This window comes from Melopsittacus undulatus, chromosome 5 (assembly GCF_012275295.1).
Source record: "Melopsittacus undulatus isolate bMelUnd1 chromosome 5, bMelUnd1.mat.Z, whole genome shotgun sequence".
Taxonomy (NCBI): Eukaryota; Metazoa; Chordata; class Aves; order Psittaciformes; family Psittaculidae; genus Melopsittacus; species Melopsittacus undulatus.
In genome coordinates this window covers 30,108,153-30,127,485 of record NC_047531.1, presented here as the reverse complement: position 1 = coordinate 30,127,485, position 19,333 = coordinate 30,108,153, and the positions used below count along the sequence as shown (strand labels likewise).

The following is a 19,333-nucleotide window of genomic DNA, read 5'->3' as shown; positions in this document are numbered from 1 at the left end:
ACTTCGAATTGGTTATAAACCTCCTAACACTTCTGAGAAAGTTGAGCAGAGTGAAATGTATCTGTTGCTCATCTTCTGGGATATGAAAAATGGCATTTGTCAGACAACTGCCATTTAACCTCGCTGTCAGCTGTTCATACTGAGAAGCACAGCAAGAGCTTCTGGAATACACTGCCCACGAGCTACACAGCTTGTAACATGCAGTCTTGTCTTACAGGTTACTGATTCATTCTAGCCACACAGTGGTGGCCTTAAAATTTAAATTCAGCTCTGACTCTTGTTTTCTGTGATTGTACCTTAAAGAGAATTTCATCTCTACCAAAACACAAACCAAGCATAATCCAGCACTGAAAGTTCTATGGCACCACTCGCAGGATACAAACAAGCCAGCAAAAAAAAAAACAAAACCAAAACCAACCTATTTTACTTCAAACTACAAACCTGGGTCCCTTGAAATTCCATCTAGAATTTACGCTAACACTTATTTTCTACCATGAATAACATGGTCCTAAGGAAAAAATACAGTTAAGCACCTAGTAAAATTCTAGACTATTCTGAGCCAAAATGAAACCATCATCTTGATATGGCTTGGGCCCTAGCACACATTTTATCTTTAGGTAATAGCTCTCCTAATATATAAGTATTCACTTACTTTGCCTTCCAAGTTAAAAATAAAAATTCTATGAAAGTTATCTTTCAGCAAATTATCTCCAATTTTACTTGTCAGTAATAACTAAATAGTAAAATTCAGAATACATTAAGAATAACAAGCACTTTACCTTCTATTAATACGTAAATCAGACTTACATGGCAATATATCCTTGTATCTATTCTTTTTAACATTTTCTTCTTTTTCTCCTGTGGCTGTTGGGTAGATCTTCTCTGTTCTATATTTTGTTGATAATCTTCTTAACCTCTGAAATAGAACATTTATGTTATATTTTCAAATCTGCAAATAACAAACATCACAAGGTTTTAGCTTCACTGATAAAGTATAAGATAACTCAAAAACTTCTTTGTTCCTTTCACAATATTCACTATGATGAAGTTTAATAATCTAATTATTCAGTACTTTCAGCTCATCATCAGTTTTCTGCCAAGTTGAAGCTGGCTCTATACACATGAGACATGGAGCTTTGGGAAAGCTACTACACCACCAGTATGGAATACAGACATTTTATTTAGGAAATACACTGCCCTGTTAGGGAGTGACAACTGCATTAAGAGTACCTGTGTTAAACAGCAAACCCTGCTCTTGCTCAGAATACCTGGAGTAATAGCTCAGAGCCAGCTGGCTTGGGAACAAGCACTAGCACCCTGTACTTTGCTCTGAAGCGTGTGGCTTTCAACACTGACATCTGAACAGAAAATCTCACTTTTAACAGGCATCAAACTCCTAATGCCCAAGCCCTATTGAGTTTCAAGCTCACTCAGAGAAAGAAGGTCCCTGCCTCTCAGGCATAAGGTATTTGCAATTAAGACTCTGACAGGAGGTCTGCTGGATTCACAACGTATGTCTTTTCCCCACCAAAGCTCCCCCACATCCATGTATTTCAAATCCTGGAAATCTGAGAGAGTCAAAACATCCAATAATAAAAACCAGACTATGCCTTCCAGCAACCTTGGAAAGAACAAGAGCAATACAGCTTGTATCATCACACTTGTGCTAGGCCTTCACAACCTTAAAACTGAGGAGGAACAAGAGTGTGAATTCTCTTTGGAAGGAAAAATAAAATCCAAGAGGAGCCAGAAGGACTTGTTATTTTAGACTGTGTAGACATCCAGATTTAAAAAAGGAACCTGAAGAACCCAGAAAGTTAATTCTGCCTTCTAGTTAAAGTAGGTGGTTGCAAAACCAGCTGTTTTATCGACACTGACATGGTGGTGGTATACAAGATGATCAAAAGGATAACAGTACATAGCTTCCAGCAAGTTTAGGATTGCCATTGACTGGTATTTTACAGAAGTAGAAGGACAGAAGTTGTTCATGTTCCCCTCCATATTCAATGCTTGATTATCATCCTTGAAGACCTCAAAAGTTCATGACTTGCTTTCTTTTAGAGAAGGGGAAGAATGAAGGATGTTGGTTGCTAGATAAAAATACAAATCCTGTTTTTCACAGACTATATGACAACATACAGGCAGAAGGGGAATGTAAGACGATCTGCTGAAAAGTCTGTTTTCTCCTTAAATTCCTCTAAAACTACTGAAGCACTCATGAGACTCACTGCACACTTTAAATTTTTACAGAAAAAGCGAAAATGAACTGGCAACTCAAGTCCTGCAGTAATTCTTCTGGCAAAAAAGGAAGAAAACCACAAAATGTAGCGTTTTTGCTGTATACAGAAAAACACTTTGATAAAATTTGGATAGGGTGAAAACCACCGCAGATTTTATATGCAAATGTAAACCATGCCTTAACTTAGTTGAATAATATGCATCTAATAATCCATAAAAATGGCATTCATCCCTGGCAGTATTCAAGGTCAGTCTGACCAGGGCCTGGGGCAACATGGTCTAGGGTGAGGTGTCCCTGCCCATAGCAGGGAGGTTGGAACTAGATGGTCTTAAAGTCCCTTCCAACCCAACACATTCTGTGATTATAAGCAAGTCAAGTACCACCAGTTTTCAGACAAATTTTCTTCTCCAAGGACTATCAACAGATGAAATCACCAAATGCTAAAACCAGCAGCAGAACTAGCACATGGGGTCGCAGTGCTGGGCAATGAAAAAAAGAGGTGAGACAGTGAGTCCCTGGCCACACAGGGATCCAAGTGCTAAATATATTATCTGAAAACATTGCTACAGTGAAGGACAGGAAGATTCAATTCTTGAAAACACATGTGAACAGTTACAGGAAGCTTCCATGCAGACTACCCTCATCTTTGCAACACTAGAAGCAAATTCATAACCTGTATACATAGCAAGCAGAGAAACCTGGTTTGTAACATAGTATAGACAAAGAATGCCACTGCACAAGGGAAACATACTGTCCTGTGTAACACTGCCCTTATTTGTATCAAAAAATATTGCCTGTGCTATGGCTGAGCACAACCAAGAGTCTAGAAAGAGCAAAATACACCTAATTTAGCTATATCAGGTAAGAATTGCAAGACTTATAGTCTGAAATCAGCTATAAGCCTCCAATTCAGAAAAACAAAAAAAGGCAAACAGAAACAATACTTTCCAAGCACAGCCACCAATATGATTTTATATATTGTTCCATATCATAACCTGGTTGTATGTTTTTCCCCCATCATACTGATTTTTATGGGACAAACACTATAGCTCTGCTTAGGAAAAGTAACAGAAAGAAGCGCAGAGGAAAAAAAAAAAAAAAAGACCTTTAAAAACCAGGAGTAGAAGCAGAACTTATTCTGCATGAGAAAGGATTTCCTTGAGGAAGTCATACAGGGAAAAGGCTAGGTACCAAAGAGCACCCTTGGAAGGTGATCCTTTTTTGTTTAGCCCATTTTTAAGGCATGCAAGAAAAAAAACACAACGTTCTCCCAAAAACAACCTGGATCTATCCTAACCCAAAAGGCTGGAGTGACTAGTACCAACTTCTTTTTCTAGAAAGTGATGCTATGAGAATTCAGCATAGCCTTCTCCCCTGTGCTAGCCAACAGATGTACAATTTGCTGAACAGCCTAGAAAGTAGGATAAGCATAACCAGCTCTGAGGCAAAGACTGGAAATGAAACACAGGCTCATTTTAACACACGTTCCTAAAACACTTTAAGATCCAGGCTTTTAACACATGTTTCTCAGCTGTTCTGAGACATCTGTAATAGAAGAAAAGTATGGTCCTGAAAGGAATCAAAAAGAGTAAGGAGTACGGTTTATAATTTGTAGTAGTATCTACTTCATGCTTTTGGAAGAGAAAGAATTCATTGAAGAGTAAGGAAAGAATTCAAAAAAATGGGCTTTGAACAAAGGAAAGAATTCTAAAACTGAGCTTTGAACAAAGTACCACAGGAATGGAAACGTGCCATCACAGCAGAACATTTTGCTCTACACACAACAATTTCTGCAGAAAGCTCTTGCAATATGCCCCCACTGCCACTGTAGGATGCAAGAGATTCAGTGCTTCCTAGGTTACAGCCTGGAGTGACCAGAGGGAGGACAATGTACTCAACAGCAGAATGGGGGTAATGACAGGGCAGAAGAAGAAAGAATTTAGTTCTGACTAAAGGAAGTTGATGACAAGATAGCTGGTAAGATCTGTCACAGTCCAGTCTCATGCTAATTCATAACAAGCATCTACAGTACAAAGCAGCACTCATTAGGGTTAAGTCAGTAAACTGCCAAGTCGCTTCCCAGAACATACTCAGACACCAACAGCAGGGACATTTGAAGATCCAGCCTGGTGCCTCTGCAGGTAACAGTGGATGCTTCCATGAGACTTACATATTCACTGAAACTGCTATTCTGGTACCACAAAAATCTTCATTTATTTATTCTTTTAAGAAAAAAATGATCAAAAAGTTTGCATATACTCATGAATCATCATACTTAAAGAGCTACATTCACAAGGCCTTAAGTTCCTTTCTCATTAGAAAAGCTCAAATTTAATTCTGCTTATTCACTGCGTGACAGAAGTGGTTTGTGGGATGGTGACAAACACTTACCACATGTGACAGTGGGGAGATGAGCCTTTGAAATGATTTGAGTTCAGAAATATACTTCCAACTTCCACAGTGGTTTTACAGTCTGTACTACAAATGTGCTTCAGTGTTTTTACAAAAAGACAAATCAGCTTTTCAAACCCAACTTGTGGAATCCTACCATATTAAGAAGAACTCAGTCCAGCCAGTACAGAAAACAGATCTGAGTTTTGCAGTCAATTTTTTCATCTAGTTAACACTCTAGAAAGCTTGTAAAGACACACTTCTTAATGCCATAGATACGTTGTTTGTGGATTATAGAAAATTGAAGTAGTAAATAAAGAAAAAACTTATACTGCCTATTGACTGCCTATTGAGATCTGAAGATCTTGCTTTAAAAGCTTGAACCTTATGTAAGATAAGAAAGTTCTTGTGACTCCTTTCTGGGCTTCTTTTCAAGGAAAGCACAGCAAACACTTCACCAGATCTTTACTTAAAGGCCTCAAATTGTCTTCTAAGACTTATTGACATTTCCAACAGTCAAAATATCAGTTGGTGAAACAGTGATGTTGGCTTAGGTCTCCTTTTTGACCATACCTGAGGAGCAGCAGTGTCAAACATCAGCTGCTAGAATACTCCACAGCATCCATGATTCATTTGCTATGTGACAACAGGTAACAGTAATGGGCTTCAGAAGCTCTACACGGTTGGCTATGGCAGCAGAGTCATGAGATAACACCAATCACACAAAAAACATAATTTGCTTTGAAAAATTTGCTTAAGTTCATTAAAATACTCAAAGTACTGAAAATTAAGGAGAAGCTTCCATAAAGCTCACCTTAAAAATCAAAGCATAAAAGATACTAGGAAACACTAAAAAAATGTACTGATGCATTCATTTTATGAAATAAGACAGCTATTTCTATTGTAAGCTTGACATCACATTGTTCTTACTAGCAGCAGGGGAAGAAAACCACATGAATTATGTTCAGCTGTGCTCTCATTCTCATAATTTAGATAAACATTACTAGAGCAGAATAAATTTCCTAGTACTGTCATATAATGAGAAAAATGTACCTGTCAGGAGCAACATGAACCAAGCTACCACAGAAACATCAAAATAACTATCTTTTGGTTAACTATGGCTGGATTACACAGGTTTCAGATTCTGTACCAATACCGTGAACACAAAGATGCCAGGATGCCTTTGACGTTCTCAGAAATGTCAGCTCAAATGCAGACTCAGATATATCACTGCTCAAATGAAACTCTGACTTCCTAAAACTACTTTGGTCCCAGAAGTGTTTTTTCAAGTCCCTGCAAATCCTATTGCAATTTCCCTATACCACTCTCCTATCACCGACGGCTCTGGGAAACACCAAGACAAAGCTGATGCCAGTAAACTATTGTAGGATGGACTGTTCTCAGTCAGGGTGCCTCTGCAACTCCTGGTTGCAGTAGCAAGGAATAAATGAACTGAGTGAGCTGGCTTTCCTTCAGTCACTCTGTCAGAACAAGAGCTTCATGGGGGAGAGTCAGACACAGTGCAGCTTAGTCCAGAGTTTCTGGGAAAGAGATCCAGTTGGGTTGAATAAACACTGAGCTGTACCACATGGGACATTAGTTACCTTATTCCTCTGTTAAGTAGCATAAATAATGCAAAGTTTAATTTAATTTCAAGTATCATACTTGCATCTAAGTCTCCCAACCAGCTCTGTGGTTTACATTTGTAAATTAAATGCTTTGCATGTTATTACAAATAAACACAGCATTAGAACATGAAAAACCCCATACATGTAAGATAATGACTAAGCTGACAATTAAAACTAGTTATCAGACTAATACTTAGTACATGCATATGAAATTGCAGATAAAACTAATTCTTAAGACTACCCCTTTCACCACTTTGTCTTTGAAGTAATTGAAAATCAGCATACACTTGTGACACACGTAATCTTCCCCCAGTTATTCCTGTCAGCTTTCAAACAACTATTTTTCAGAATTCCTAGTCCTCATCATGGAAGGAAAAAGCTTTCTCGAACACCAGTCAAGCATAAACAGTGAAAGGAGAATGACCCCATTTTGTAAAAGAAAAGCTTCACCATATCTCAACACTCACAGCTGTGGCTTTAAGGAACAGGCCATCAGTCTGGATTTAACCTATTTCTCTGAAATAAAGCCCTGAAAGGAGATAGCAAACTTAAGTGATTGAAAGAACGAGATATAAGAAGGGAGAGTTTTCACTACCTTGGCATTCCCCTATAGCAAGACCCCCTAACTGTCAAGCTCTAGGTGCTCTAAGGGAATCGCCACTGAAGTGACAGACAAGCCAGACAACTGTGGTTCCTTGGGAGCTGTCTTCTGCAGTTCACAGCAAGACAATGATGTGTCTAAAAACCCCACGACATTCAAGGAAGCCTGTGTGAGCTACATAGAAGAAAATCCCCTCAAAAATGACCCAGGGAATAAAGAACAGCATCACTTCAGTATTAGATGGCATAGTGTTTTCTGTAACATTTTAACCCCAGTTGGTAGCTTCTCAGGGAAGAGGGGAATTCACATTACTTCACAAATTGAAGATTTATATCCAGTAAAGCATTAGTCAATGAAGACAACACTGGTACGCCATTATGCAGAGGAGGCCAAATGACAGTAGTGAAAGGAACCAGTTAAGAAGTACATCCTGCTTTCTTCAAGTATCACCAATATAAAAAACCCAACCCAACTGCACAGTCTCAAGAATTAGGCACTGCCAGAGTAAAACAAAGATTCTTCTTTTCAAATCTGTATTTCCCCTAACAAAAATGTTAGGACCAAGCATGCCCCCCTCACTGCTAACAACTGAAGATAACTCTACATACACATTAAAATATGGGCTGAGTTCTCCAAAAGCCCCCTTTTCTCACTCTCGTTTCTGAAACTATATTTATACTATCTACATACTAAACTCAGCCTAAATTAGCAGTACTACCAATTACAGTTGCAGTTCATTTATGTTCAGCATAACAGTTAAGCAACATACCTACCACTGGTAATGGGCTAGTTTTACAAGGATGAAGATTGAAGAGACCTGTGGTCTGTTGATGAGCAAGTAAACAAGCAGACAAAGCAAAACATTAAATTCCTAAAACATAAACAGCCAAAAGAACCCTGTGACAAACATTCAAAGGAAGAGCTGGATAGACAATACCGACTGGGAACAATTGATATAAATAAGCAGCATAAGGACCTAAAGGGGTCACAGCTAAGCCTCTAGCTCTGAAGAATATTTATAGTTTGTTTAATCATGTGCCTTCTCCATGAGAAATTCCATAATCTGTTACCATCAAAACTTTCTTCTCCCCACAGGCTTTACCATTCCCTTGCTTGTGACCTCAATGTGTGTGGAATGAGGCATTAAGTTTCACAAAGAATATATTTTGCTTTTGTTTCTGCTCAACACTAAAAAAAGGAGGAAAAAAAAAGAAAAATACCAACTAAGTTCTCCTCCCTCTTCCTTCACAAGATGCAAAACTCTTCCTCTTTTCCCACGCCTTGGAACACGTTTCCTTAAGGTCAGTGTTTGTTTTCAGCCCAATTCATACTAGGTGGAAAAAAAAGGCACCACAACTGAAACAGGAAACAGTGAGCTTTCACTCCAACAGCAGCAAACTAGAATTTCCTACCTGCTGGTCCCCCATTACCAAAGCTGCCATAATTAAAGGCACAGGAGAAGATTTCTTAAGCTTTTTAATAAATCTGCATCCCCCCAAAAGAAAGGTCTGCTACAGATGTTATGTTTTGCCTTGCAAAAAGGTATCAGGGCTTTTTACCGGCTATGACTTGCCCATTTAGCTGAAACAGAAATCCTGCCCAGTAAGACTTGCTGAGTGACTTCAAGCTGAAAAGCTGGAGCCTAACAAATGCTCTGAGTAAAAAGCATAGCTGTTTGTGCAGTCAAGAAACACTGCAACTGCCATCTAGTTTGGAGTACAAATTACCTTACTGAATCATCTTTAGAACTCAAAGGTGTTGCTGTTCCTTTCAGTTATGTGACATCGTTTAGCATACAGTTGAATTGCTATGTAATGACATGAGTTCAAGTGTTAAACATGCTGGTGTTTATTGGACACGCAAGCTATTCCAATAAAAAAAACATTAGTTTTATCTTTCCCCACAAGTCTGATTTTGTTTTTTTTTTTTTATTTTTCAGAAGCAGGCTTGAACCTTGTATAGAAATACAGTACCTGTATTTCTATACTTTAGAACCTCCAGTATTCAGCAGGCACAATGAGGATATTGCTAATATAGTTATGTTAGTTTCTAATTGGCAAGTAGACACCCACAAGTTTTAACTACTATTCCCTCCCCCAAAAACAGTCTAAAACCTTTCCAGACAAATACAAGAAAAGAAGACTTTTGATAAGCACTGAATCAGTACTTCCATGCAGTGACATATGTACAGGGAATATGTAAGAGAATGTAAAGGAAAAAGAAGGTATCAAATAGAAAATACATTTCTACTAACTGGAGAAAACATGCTTACAACTATTTTCACCCCTTCTTTGAGGCTGTGTCTGGAAGCTAAGGAATGTGCTAGCTATAAAGAAGCCATTTATGACAGCATTCAATAGCATTTTAAAAGCCAGAAAGAAGTAGCCTCATTAAAGATACAAACTTGTACTAAGATTTCAACTGTAATAACCCTACCTAATAACCAGCACATTTATGGAAAGACAAAGGAATTTTGTGTCATAATTGTTTGTAGTTGTAGCATCTGTTATTTTTTTGCCGAACAAATGCGTCCTTGACAGATCCAAATCACACATCTTCCACCCAGATTATGCCCATTCTGGTTTCAAAAAGAGACAGAACAGGGAATGCAATGTCCAACAAAATTCCTATAAATTCTTATAATGCCAGCGGTAAAAGCAACTACCCAAATGAAACCAAAGCAGCCATGGCTGGTACACAAACAACAAACCCAACCAACCAGTTATTCACAAGCATGATTTTGATGTTTTTCTGTCCATTACTTTTTTTGTTAGTGGTTGAACATTCAAGAGTTGGAAATAACACTGTGAAATGCCTGAACAACAGAAACTTTACCATTTAGCTTGTTTCTGCTGAATTTTAAAAGAAATCCTTAAACCTTCTCCACACATGCTATATTGTATGCAGTTCTCTTCTACAGGAGTAACATTGGCACACATGCATTTTCCATGACAATATCATAGTGACACACAGAAAATGTTTCTTTCCTCATTTTGTGCAATTAACCTTCTCAAAAAAAAAAAAAAAAAAAGGAAAAACTGCAACTAATCTCAAATATATTTCAAATGTATCATTTGGCATACCATTAACATTTTAATTCATGGTAACTTTAATCACAGGTGTTCTCAGGCCATGCAAACCCAAAACTGATTAGCAAAAGAAATAGCTGCCTCTTCTGCAGCCCTATATAATCATTTCATTAGAATACCCAGAGACAAGAATACTGCAGTGAAGTTACTAAAAAATAAAACGAAAATACTGTTTTAATCAAAAAGTTTGAAGTTTAACCTTTTTAAATCATGAACATTTTAGGGACATTTTTAAATCTGAAGACTCATAAAAGCCTCCATCAATCTAAGTAACATAGATATTGTGGTACATCCTCTTTCAAAACCAACACAGAGAACCTAAATCCCTGATAATAAAATAAGCCTTTATATATCTTTTATTGTGTTTTGTACATCAAATCTGCAAGTCAAACTTCCAGTCTGTAGGATGCCTTTATTACACTTAGAATGTATTTACTTCCAAAATTCTTTTATTTTGAAGAGCAGACAAATGTTTACCTTATATGAAGTATACACTCAATCACATAAAGGTTTCTAAAGCAGCCTCTCATTGATGTGTGTACCCTGCAGGCTGTGCATTATACAGCTAATTTGTGAAACAGCCTTTCTCTATGCCAAATTTCAGCAGATAAAAAGGTGCTGAAGTCCATTGATAAAATGTATCTGGTCAAGGCAAGTTCCCTGTCAATCAAGCTGCTGATAAATTTAAAACAACCCTAAACTGTCATGTCTTTAAAAGGCTGACTATTTACAATCCAGAATGTAGAAGCTGATGGTTTGTTTGGTAAACAATAAAAAACCTCTATTAATTTTCTTCTATCTGAAATATAAACAACTTTATTCAACACCCCTGGCTTCTGGATGATAGATTTATTGCCAGGTATTTCAGAAACACAGAGGGATACCTTCAGATCCAACCTCAAGATTCTTATCTATAATTCTCATCTATGTGGAATAAGTGACAAAGTAATAACACTCTACTTCCTTTCTTGGGAAAGGAAGCTGTTCTAATCTGGGCTTCAAGAAAGTATTTGATACAGTGCCAATTCAAAAGAAGAGTATGTGAATTTTTAGAAGAATCCAGGCGAGACAAGAGTCTCTTTAGTTCATTTTTACAAGAAAAAATATTGATAAAAATGAATCATCTGACTGGAGGGATTTCACAAAAGAAGTTTCTCCAAAACTTTCCAGGGCAATCAGGCATTTCTCCTCATGACTTCCTATGAAAAGCTGAGCAAGCTAACTGTTATTTGATGACAAAGCTAGAAAACAATCAATGGGAGGGGAAGATGGGAATCTAATATAAAGCAAGCAGACAGACTTTCAGGGTAAAAGAAATAAGACTAAACTTAAAATTTGACAAGTAACACTGTGTACTAGAAGCCAGCACTGAAGGAAGCACATATGCCATATTACACCAAATTAGGTGGCAACTTGTGTTTACAGTAGCCACCAAGGGACTAGACACAGGATATTTACTGATAAACAGCCTGTACTCAGCAGTATGTCCACCACGCCGGGAAGTTTCTAAAGATGAGACAATATAAATTCTCAGCAGCCAACAGGAGAGAAAGCTACTTTTCTTCCTTTTCCTTAATTAAAGTAACAGGCTGTCATTTTAATTTGCTGATGGATTGTATGTTCTTATTTTTCTTCATTGTCAGATATTAATAAGTGATTCAACTTGAAATTTCCCTCTTAGGACAGAAACATTCATATTCTACTTTTATCTATTGCTCGGCACTGCATAAGTGCTCTCTAGAACAGAAAATATATTAGTAGCCTTTACATTATATTTTCGTAGAAAACATGAATCATTTTTATGGTACAGTTTTTGGTTGTGATAGTCTGTTGTTACTTGAAGAGACTTCTGCTGTATCCAAAGAACACTAGCAAACAGTAAAATAATCTTAGCTTCTTTCAGAAAAAGTAAGAATCAAGGTTTTCTCAGAAGCAGTATGTTCCTTTCTAAAGGCTATCACCAAGCATATAAGTCAAACACTCTCATTCTAAGCACCATCAGCCTATACTTTCTCTGACTCTTCCGTGATTAAAAGAGGCCTGAAAGGCTTCTTTTTATTTTAAGCCACAATTTAAATGCCTTGAATTGACTCCTTTTTTAACCTCATTTAGAGAGTTACTAGATGGTCAACAAATTCAAAACCAGTACCTTATTATTTAACACTAGTACAGAATGACTTAAAATATCGTAGCTCAAACAGTGCTCTGCAGCAATGGTGTTAACTGCTCACAGGCACTGTGGTTTACTTAGTTCACTGCCAGGTATCTGATAGCAGAAGATGTCATGCTTAACTATCAAGGTTTATACAGTGCTTATTTTCTTTGATAAACCTGAATTTAATTACTTCAACTGAAATGTCTGGTTTTGTCTTTAAAGCTATACTAACATTTCGACGACTGCTTCCACAAAGTTTGATTTCTAAGCAGTGTTCTCTGCTTTGGAACATTCCTAGACAAATTTGTGTTTCTGCTACCAAGTAGCTTTTCCTGCTACTTGGTTCCCAGTTAAACCAAAAGATGTCTGATACAAGCTGCACAGCAACATTACCACATTAATAGGCTTCAAGTTTCATTGCCAGAATAGGCCCAGAACTGAAAGTAACTTAGAAGCACTGCCCAGAGGTGGGAAGCTGCAATACCTTCCTCTTTTTGTACTGCCACACAGGTAACTTGGCATCTTCACAGGCTGGAAGGCCAACTGGGGAACGCAGTATCTTAAATCACTTCACTGCAAGCATCTGAGGCTCATGTGCAGGCAACTTAACTGAGAAAAAGAAAAGCAGCTAAAAGCCAAACCCCACCACCACCAAACAACAACTAGTTTGACTGCACAAACCCCAGAAGTTACACAAAACTGGCTAGGCCTTTTTGCCTTTTTTTAGGCAGAAACCCAGAAGAAAGATGACCTTAAAGCAGCAGTTTGCTTGCCCTGTGTCTGTGCAACCCATCCACTAGATGTCAGTGTCCTCTTGGGCAGAGGAAAACCTTCTTGGACCCCAACAAATAGAAGGCAGATTATAGCCCTTGGTTAATCAGGTCAACTGTAAAGGAGGAAATTCTTATAAACCATCCCCTGGGCATCACCTGGGCCACAACAGAAGCAGGCAGCACCAGTAATATTTGTGGTTACCAGACACAGCACATAAATATAGCATAGACACAAAGTTCAGTCAGTAAGGTAAGAGGCTGAAGCCTGAGGGCTGTTTCATGCAGCCTTAGTGACTGAAAGTACAGCACATTAGTCAATCTTAAGACACCCTGAAAACAGGTGACAAAAAGGCTGAAAGATAAAGGTATTTCTGTTTCCTAAAATACCACAAAAAAAACACTAGACACAAGAATGTGCTCTACCTTTACCAAAATTTAAATTAGGCTTAAACAGGCTTAGACTCGGAAGCAATAGAATAAATTATTATAGCACAGTGTGACATCCTCTGTGATAGGTATAAACACCACACCCTAAGTAAAGGATAGAGCAGAAGTCAAAGTTCAGGCACATTAAGTGCCTGTTGCAGGAAGAAATGGGTAGGTGCTTCTAGTCACCTGCATGAAATCCAGGTATCAGATAAATCATAAATTTAGGTTAGAGTATTTCAGATGGAAGGGACCTAAACCAATCATCTTGTCCATCAGCCTGACCATTTCAGGGATGTCCAAATTTGAGTCTAAAAGGAGAATACTGATATAAAATTAATCTTAAACTTGACAGCAGGACGACATGCTCAGAACCTAATCCTACCCCTACAAATTATGGAGGACTGATGGGCAAGGGCATGCCAGAGGGGAAGCAGCATCATACATTAACAAAAGCTGACAGACAAACAAAGAGAAGGAGAGAAAAATCAAGCTAAGATTCTGTAATATATTTTAACACACCCAGGATTGTGCAAGACCTCTAATATGAAGAAAGCAATCAGGATGGTGGTAGCATGCAGAAGAAATGTGGTAGTTTTTCTGGAAGAGATTAGGAAGGCTATGAAGCTGAAAAATACGAAGTCAAGAGTTTCAGACGGGTACAAAGTACAGGTTTCTTTCTTTTTAACGACATCCAATCAATTTGGCAGAGAACTCTCCCTCAATCCCCCAGTAAGAAAAACACTTTGAAGCAGATCTGAGCAAGTGCAAGACCTGGCTAAAGACAGAGCTCCAGAAGAAACAGCCGTAGTTACTGCATACTTATAGCTGGTATCCTTGCCACTCAGGAAAAGGCTAAAAAAGAAAATATAAATTCACCACAACTTTTTCTCTTGGAAATAAGAACTTTAAAGAAAAAGAAAAAAGAGGAAGCTCAATGAAAGGAAATTATACAGAGCTAAAAAAGGTAAAACATTTGCAAGCAGCAGAGGGCTTGTTTAAGGCACCTGCCCCTATCCTGACTGTCCGCATGCAGAGACAGCTCCTGGTGTCCTGTGAGCCACATACACAGTCCAAGAGCTTCTACACAGAACCTGCCACCAAGAGAAGCTGGGATGACGACTGCTTCATTTCTTACCTTCTTTCTCACAGTATCCACCAGTCAGACTATTAGAGTAGCTGTACATCTAACTCACAACAGCATATTTTTTATATATTCTGAAGAAAGCAAAGTATCATACAATTCAAAAATTTAGCAACTTCTTTTCCTCCTCCATTACCTATTGCACCATGCACAGCAGATGGTACTGCACTGCCTGGAAAGGATAAAAAAATAATCTCATTCATGTTATTGCTTTGTCCCAGACACAATTATAGTTATAATCACTTTAACTGTTCATTATTTTATAACAAAGTTATTTTTAAGGAACTGTCTTCTACCCAACTCCTACTTGCCTGAGCAAGTCTCAGACAGTTTTACCTTTCTGCTCTTTTGCCGCAAACCCAAAGTAATCTCAAAAAAACTGCCCTCCATATGGAAATGACTCCAGGTTTTTCTTACCATATGTATATATGCTCTACAAGAATACTGTGCTTGCTGGTCCATCTCTTTGAGGTAATTGTTTTGACAGCTTTCATAAACAAGGGATCCTTTAACAGCAACACAGGCAATAAGGGAGCATCCTGGCCAAATTCCAACTCTGGCAATGTTTCCTGTAGGTCTGATCACCACCATATCTTCATCCACCATGTTCACAACATTGCTTGGTCAAATGCAGGTGTACTCAGCACCAACATAACCAATCTGTACATTCACCTACTCATCTTTCTCCCAGTTATGAGTATACTTACTGTACCATGTGTGGCAGATTCTAATTTTAACACCACTAAAAAAACAGAACTAAAAATGTCTAGAACATTTGGAAATCCTTCCCAGGCAGCCTAGGACAAACTCATTCACATTCTTCCTTTTCCCCTAAACACCAGAGTTAAAATTATTAATATTCAACTAATTTACTATGTTCAAGTAACAAACCCATGACCTCAGCATACAAGTAGCCTTTACAAAGCAACACTTCTTTAGGGGTATATTAATAATTATTAAATCAGATTTCAGCATTTAGATATCATCAGAACCCTGTGGATTTGGGGGACTGAGGGAAGTCACAAGTTTCTTATTTTAAGAAATCAGCAAAAAAAAAAGGTAAAGCAGCAAAAGCTGATTCTAGGCCTTCCTGTCTTCTAGGGAAAGGCAAGTAGCCACTGTGGATACAACTCTATGGCATACCTCAGATATTAAAGTCTCCTTCTAACTAGGACCTTAAGTGTATAAACTGCTATTCATCTGCTTCAACCTACCACGTATTACAGAAGCTAACAAATGGAATACAGGAAAAACAGTTTTTGATGATATACATAGGATGCGGATAGAGGGGTTTTTTTTCAGTTTGGTATGTGCTATGCTGCTTCATCAACACAAGACTGTTCAACTTCTGGTACAATGAACTATCACCAGGACAGTTTCATATCCATTCCTACAGACAAACAGGACAGGTTTTACTATACTGAAGGCAACAGTAACTAGCAGTGATACAGCTATTTATATATTGAGGTTTCACATACAAATCACCTACCCACTGCACAAGTTTAACAGTTCTCCACCTCTTAGCCTTCTATTCCATTTCCTGTCCTTTATTGCATTCCTTCCTCATATCAGAGCAGTGTCTGTATAGGAAAAGGCTACTGACACTGGCTGCAGCCCACGCTTGCCCATCTAGGAACAGGAAAGTTGCTCAACACTAAATGAAGTATTTCTCTTTTCTCTGGTCACAGATACATTTTTAAAGAATTATGAGAAAACACTACAGCTGTGGTCAGTTCACATGCTAATTTTGGAAAACCGGAAATCATTTCAGCAAAGCCACAGAATGAACAAGGTGACTGCATGAGACTAGCTGCAGATACAAGCAGGGAGGCAGCGGGTGGATTAGCACCACAAAGCCCACTGCCTGCAGAGACCAGAGTCAGGCCTTGTTTGACAGTTCCTGGCACAAGCAGAACTTCTTCCACATATTCACTATTTCCTTCAGCTCAGTATATTGCTCCACATACATACTCACAGAGATGCTAACCTGCACACAAATAAGCCATTAATACCTTCCCATTTTAGCTCACTAAAATGCAATGTGAGCTCCACAAAGAAACTCCTGAATAGCTTCCTCCTAACTTTTACTCTTCACTGCTTCCTTTTCCATCAAGTTTTTACCTCCCTCATGACAAATTAAACTCCATAGCATTTTACTGAGTACTGAACTTAGAGATCTAAAATTGGAGAATTGACACTTACTTATACTTTCAGATACTGGAAATGTAACTTTGTGAAACTGAGTGATGGCCCTTCAGAATGACAAAATAAGTAGATGAAACACAGGAAATGAAGAAAGTTGCATTACCAAAGTTACTTCCTCTGATCTATCAAAGCCACTCTTGGGAAAGGCTAGATAACAAAGAATGGAATCTAAAATTTGTACAGAGTAAAATAGGAAATGCTAAAAGCAAGCAGAGTGGGTTTAGTTTTTATACAACTGGGAAAGTGAGTGAAGCTCCTCAGCACTGAACAACTTGAAAGAAACAGGTTGCACTGCTGCTAACAGCCATGAAAACTATGTGGCTGGCTTTTCAGTGTGGAAAAAGATCCATCTTTAATCAGAAAAACAACCCCAAACTTCTAAATTCCTGCAGATGTGTAAGACTGCCTACTGCAGTATTTCTAGCTAGGAAATAGGCAAGATATTGCATGCAGTTTGGACTGGTGAGAAACAATGACCCTTTCCAGATAAATGAACTCCCCACACTTACTAAATGGAGAACTATTTAAGTACACCATAAGTAGGACATAAACCAAGTTTCTCAGTCTTATTTTCCTTTGATTGAAGTGGCAGCATTCCAAACAAAATAAATAGCTTTAAAAGATCTCTATTTATTTTCAACACATCAGTTAAGTTTAACCTCAATCCCAATGTCTGCTGAAGTCTGACTTTAAGGGAAAGTAGTATTTTTCTAAAGCAATGCCATCTTTAATCCTTGCATTGTGCATTCCCTTAAAGGTTACCTTCTTCTCATTCCCAGTTGCTAGCATTGTACATCAGTATTCCACTGGGTAACCAGAACAGCTATTAATGCTAATAAGCCCAGACAGGAATACACATTTGTTCTGAAGAGACAGTAACTGCATGACAAGTAATAGGATCTCATCATTGCTAAATCCTGGCTTTAAAATGCGAGATACAGACATACATACTCTACAGCCAAAGTGAATTAACTCACAGGAGCAGTGAAGTATCACACTACCTTATCCGGATGCAAGTGGTTCTTACAGATGTGAGAACAATCAAGTACACTGCTTACTAGAAGACTGCATCATGATCCCAGTGCAAGCTGCACTGCTATCCTCTCTCAATATTGACTGCATTGAGGCTGCCAAGCCTCAGCATTTATTTCAAGATACTCAAATTAGGTTTTAGTCTCCAGCAATCTCTGTAATAACTAAGCTTAGACAACAGTTCAATACTACAGTTACTCTTTAGAGGAGAGGGATCCATAAGCAATATTACCTAATCCAGTACAATCCCTGAAATGAGAACTGAACAAATCATAACATGAAAATTCATATGGAACGGTCTGTATGTTTCCAAAGAACCATTCCTAAAGAGAATCAAAAAAGCCAATCTCTACACTTAGAGAGAAAATAGCCTGTTATATTCAAAACTGGTTTTGAGGAGTCCTTTCAATCCCTGCAGTGGCTTTTAAAGTTTGGTTAAGCCTCAATGTCCTGCTTCCCAGGCTTCTGGCTCTGCTGTCCAGACTTAACACACTTGTAAGATTTTTCTTATTAAAAAGTGTTGATTATCAGAGCTAGGTAACATTTGCAAACTTGATTTTCTCTTTAAAAGAATAATAAAGCCAACAAAATGTGTAGCTAAACTATTCTGTTCTGAATTTAAGATCAGACTCAAACAGAACAGGTAGTTCTACTTTAATCATTGAATTAAAACAAAACCCAGCAAAAAACCCACCCATACACCTTCTCTTTTATTATAACCCAACAACTGATCAATCACTCGATTGTTGCACAGCTTGAAAGGGTACCAGACAACTCTACAGACAAACATTTGCCTTCAGTTCATTAAAACCATAACAACCTGCATAAAGCTAATGGTTGCTCTGAAGAGCTTCCAGTTTAAAAGCAAGGCAAAGTTCGAGATACTTAACTTATGCACATGGTTTTCTACTCATCATGCAATGGGGTCTGCCTTCCAAAATCAGTAATAACCAATGGTTTAAAAATGTAAGGAAATCATTCTAGCAGTGCAGGGATAAGGTAGCAGAAGCACAGAAGTAAATGGGAGGGAATAAAGAATAACAACACAAGAAAACCCACACCACAACAGAAAAAGCAAGAGGAGCAAGATGAACAACCATCCAAGATAGACGAGACTTGGTATGTGTTGAATCAAAAAAATCATGTTGCAATTTGCATAAGGTCTGATAGAAGTACTATGCCCAGTGGAAAACTACACACTTTGCAGTGATGATCCCATTACTAGCTGACATAAATGCAGAATTCCTAAAGGATAACCTGTTTATACAATGTCCAGAAGCTAGATCAAACAGGCTGAAGACAAATCAAAAGACAAGAGCATGAATGCAAAAGAAAGCCCACACAAGTGTTTCTTCTACCTTCTGTAAAAATCCTTTCTTAATGGCGTTTCAGGTATCCTTAAAATTCACAACATGCTTTGCATAATCGAAGTTCCGAACTTTCTTCTGGAGGTTTTCCCAAACCTAATTTATAAATTAAATGTTTTTATGTAACTAACTTTCCACACAACATGACAATCATGTCCCCATCAAGCTGACTTACCACAGGAAGGAGAAAAGGTTGTGACCTTTACCCAAACAAATCTTCAATTCAAGCATATAAAGCTAGTAAGCTACATTCCCTATGAACAGAACACTTCACATTCTCGGT

General features: G+C 38.0%; 1 protein-coding gene across 1 annotated transcript in view; it reads right to left on the bottom strand.

The window, feature by feature from the left end:
- PTPN12 (protein tyrosine phosphatase non-receptor type 12) overlaps positions 1-19,333 on the bottom strand; it is a 71,705-nt gene that overhangs the window by 39,679 nt on the left and 12,693 nt on the right. The window contains exon 2 of the mRNA XM_034063110.1: positions 808-916. Within this exon, the coding sequence (XP_033919001.1) occupies positions 808-916 (109 nt within the window). The remainder of the gene's footprint in view (positions 1-807; positions 917-19,333) is intronic.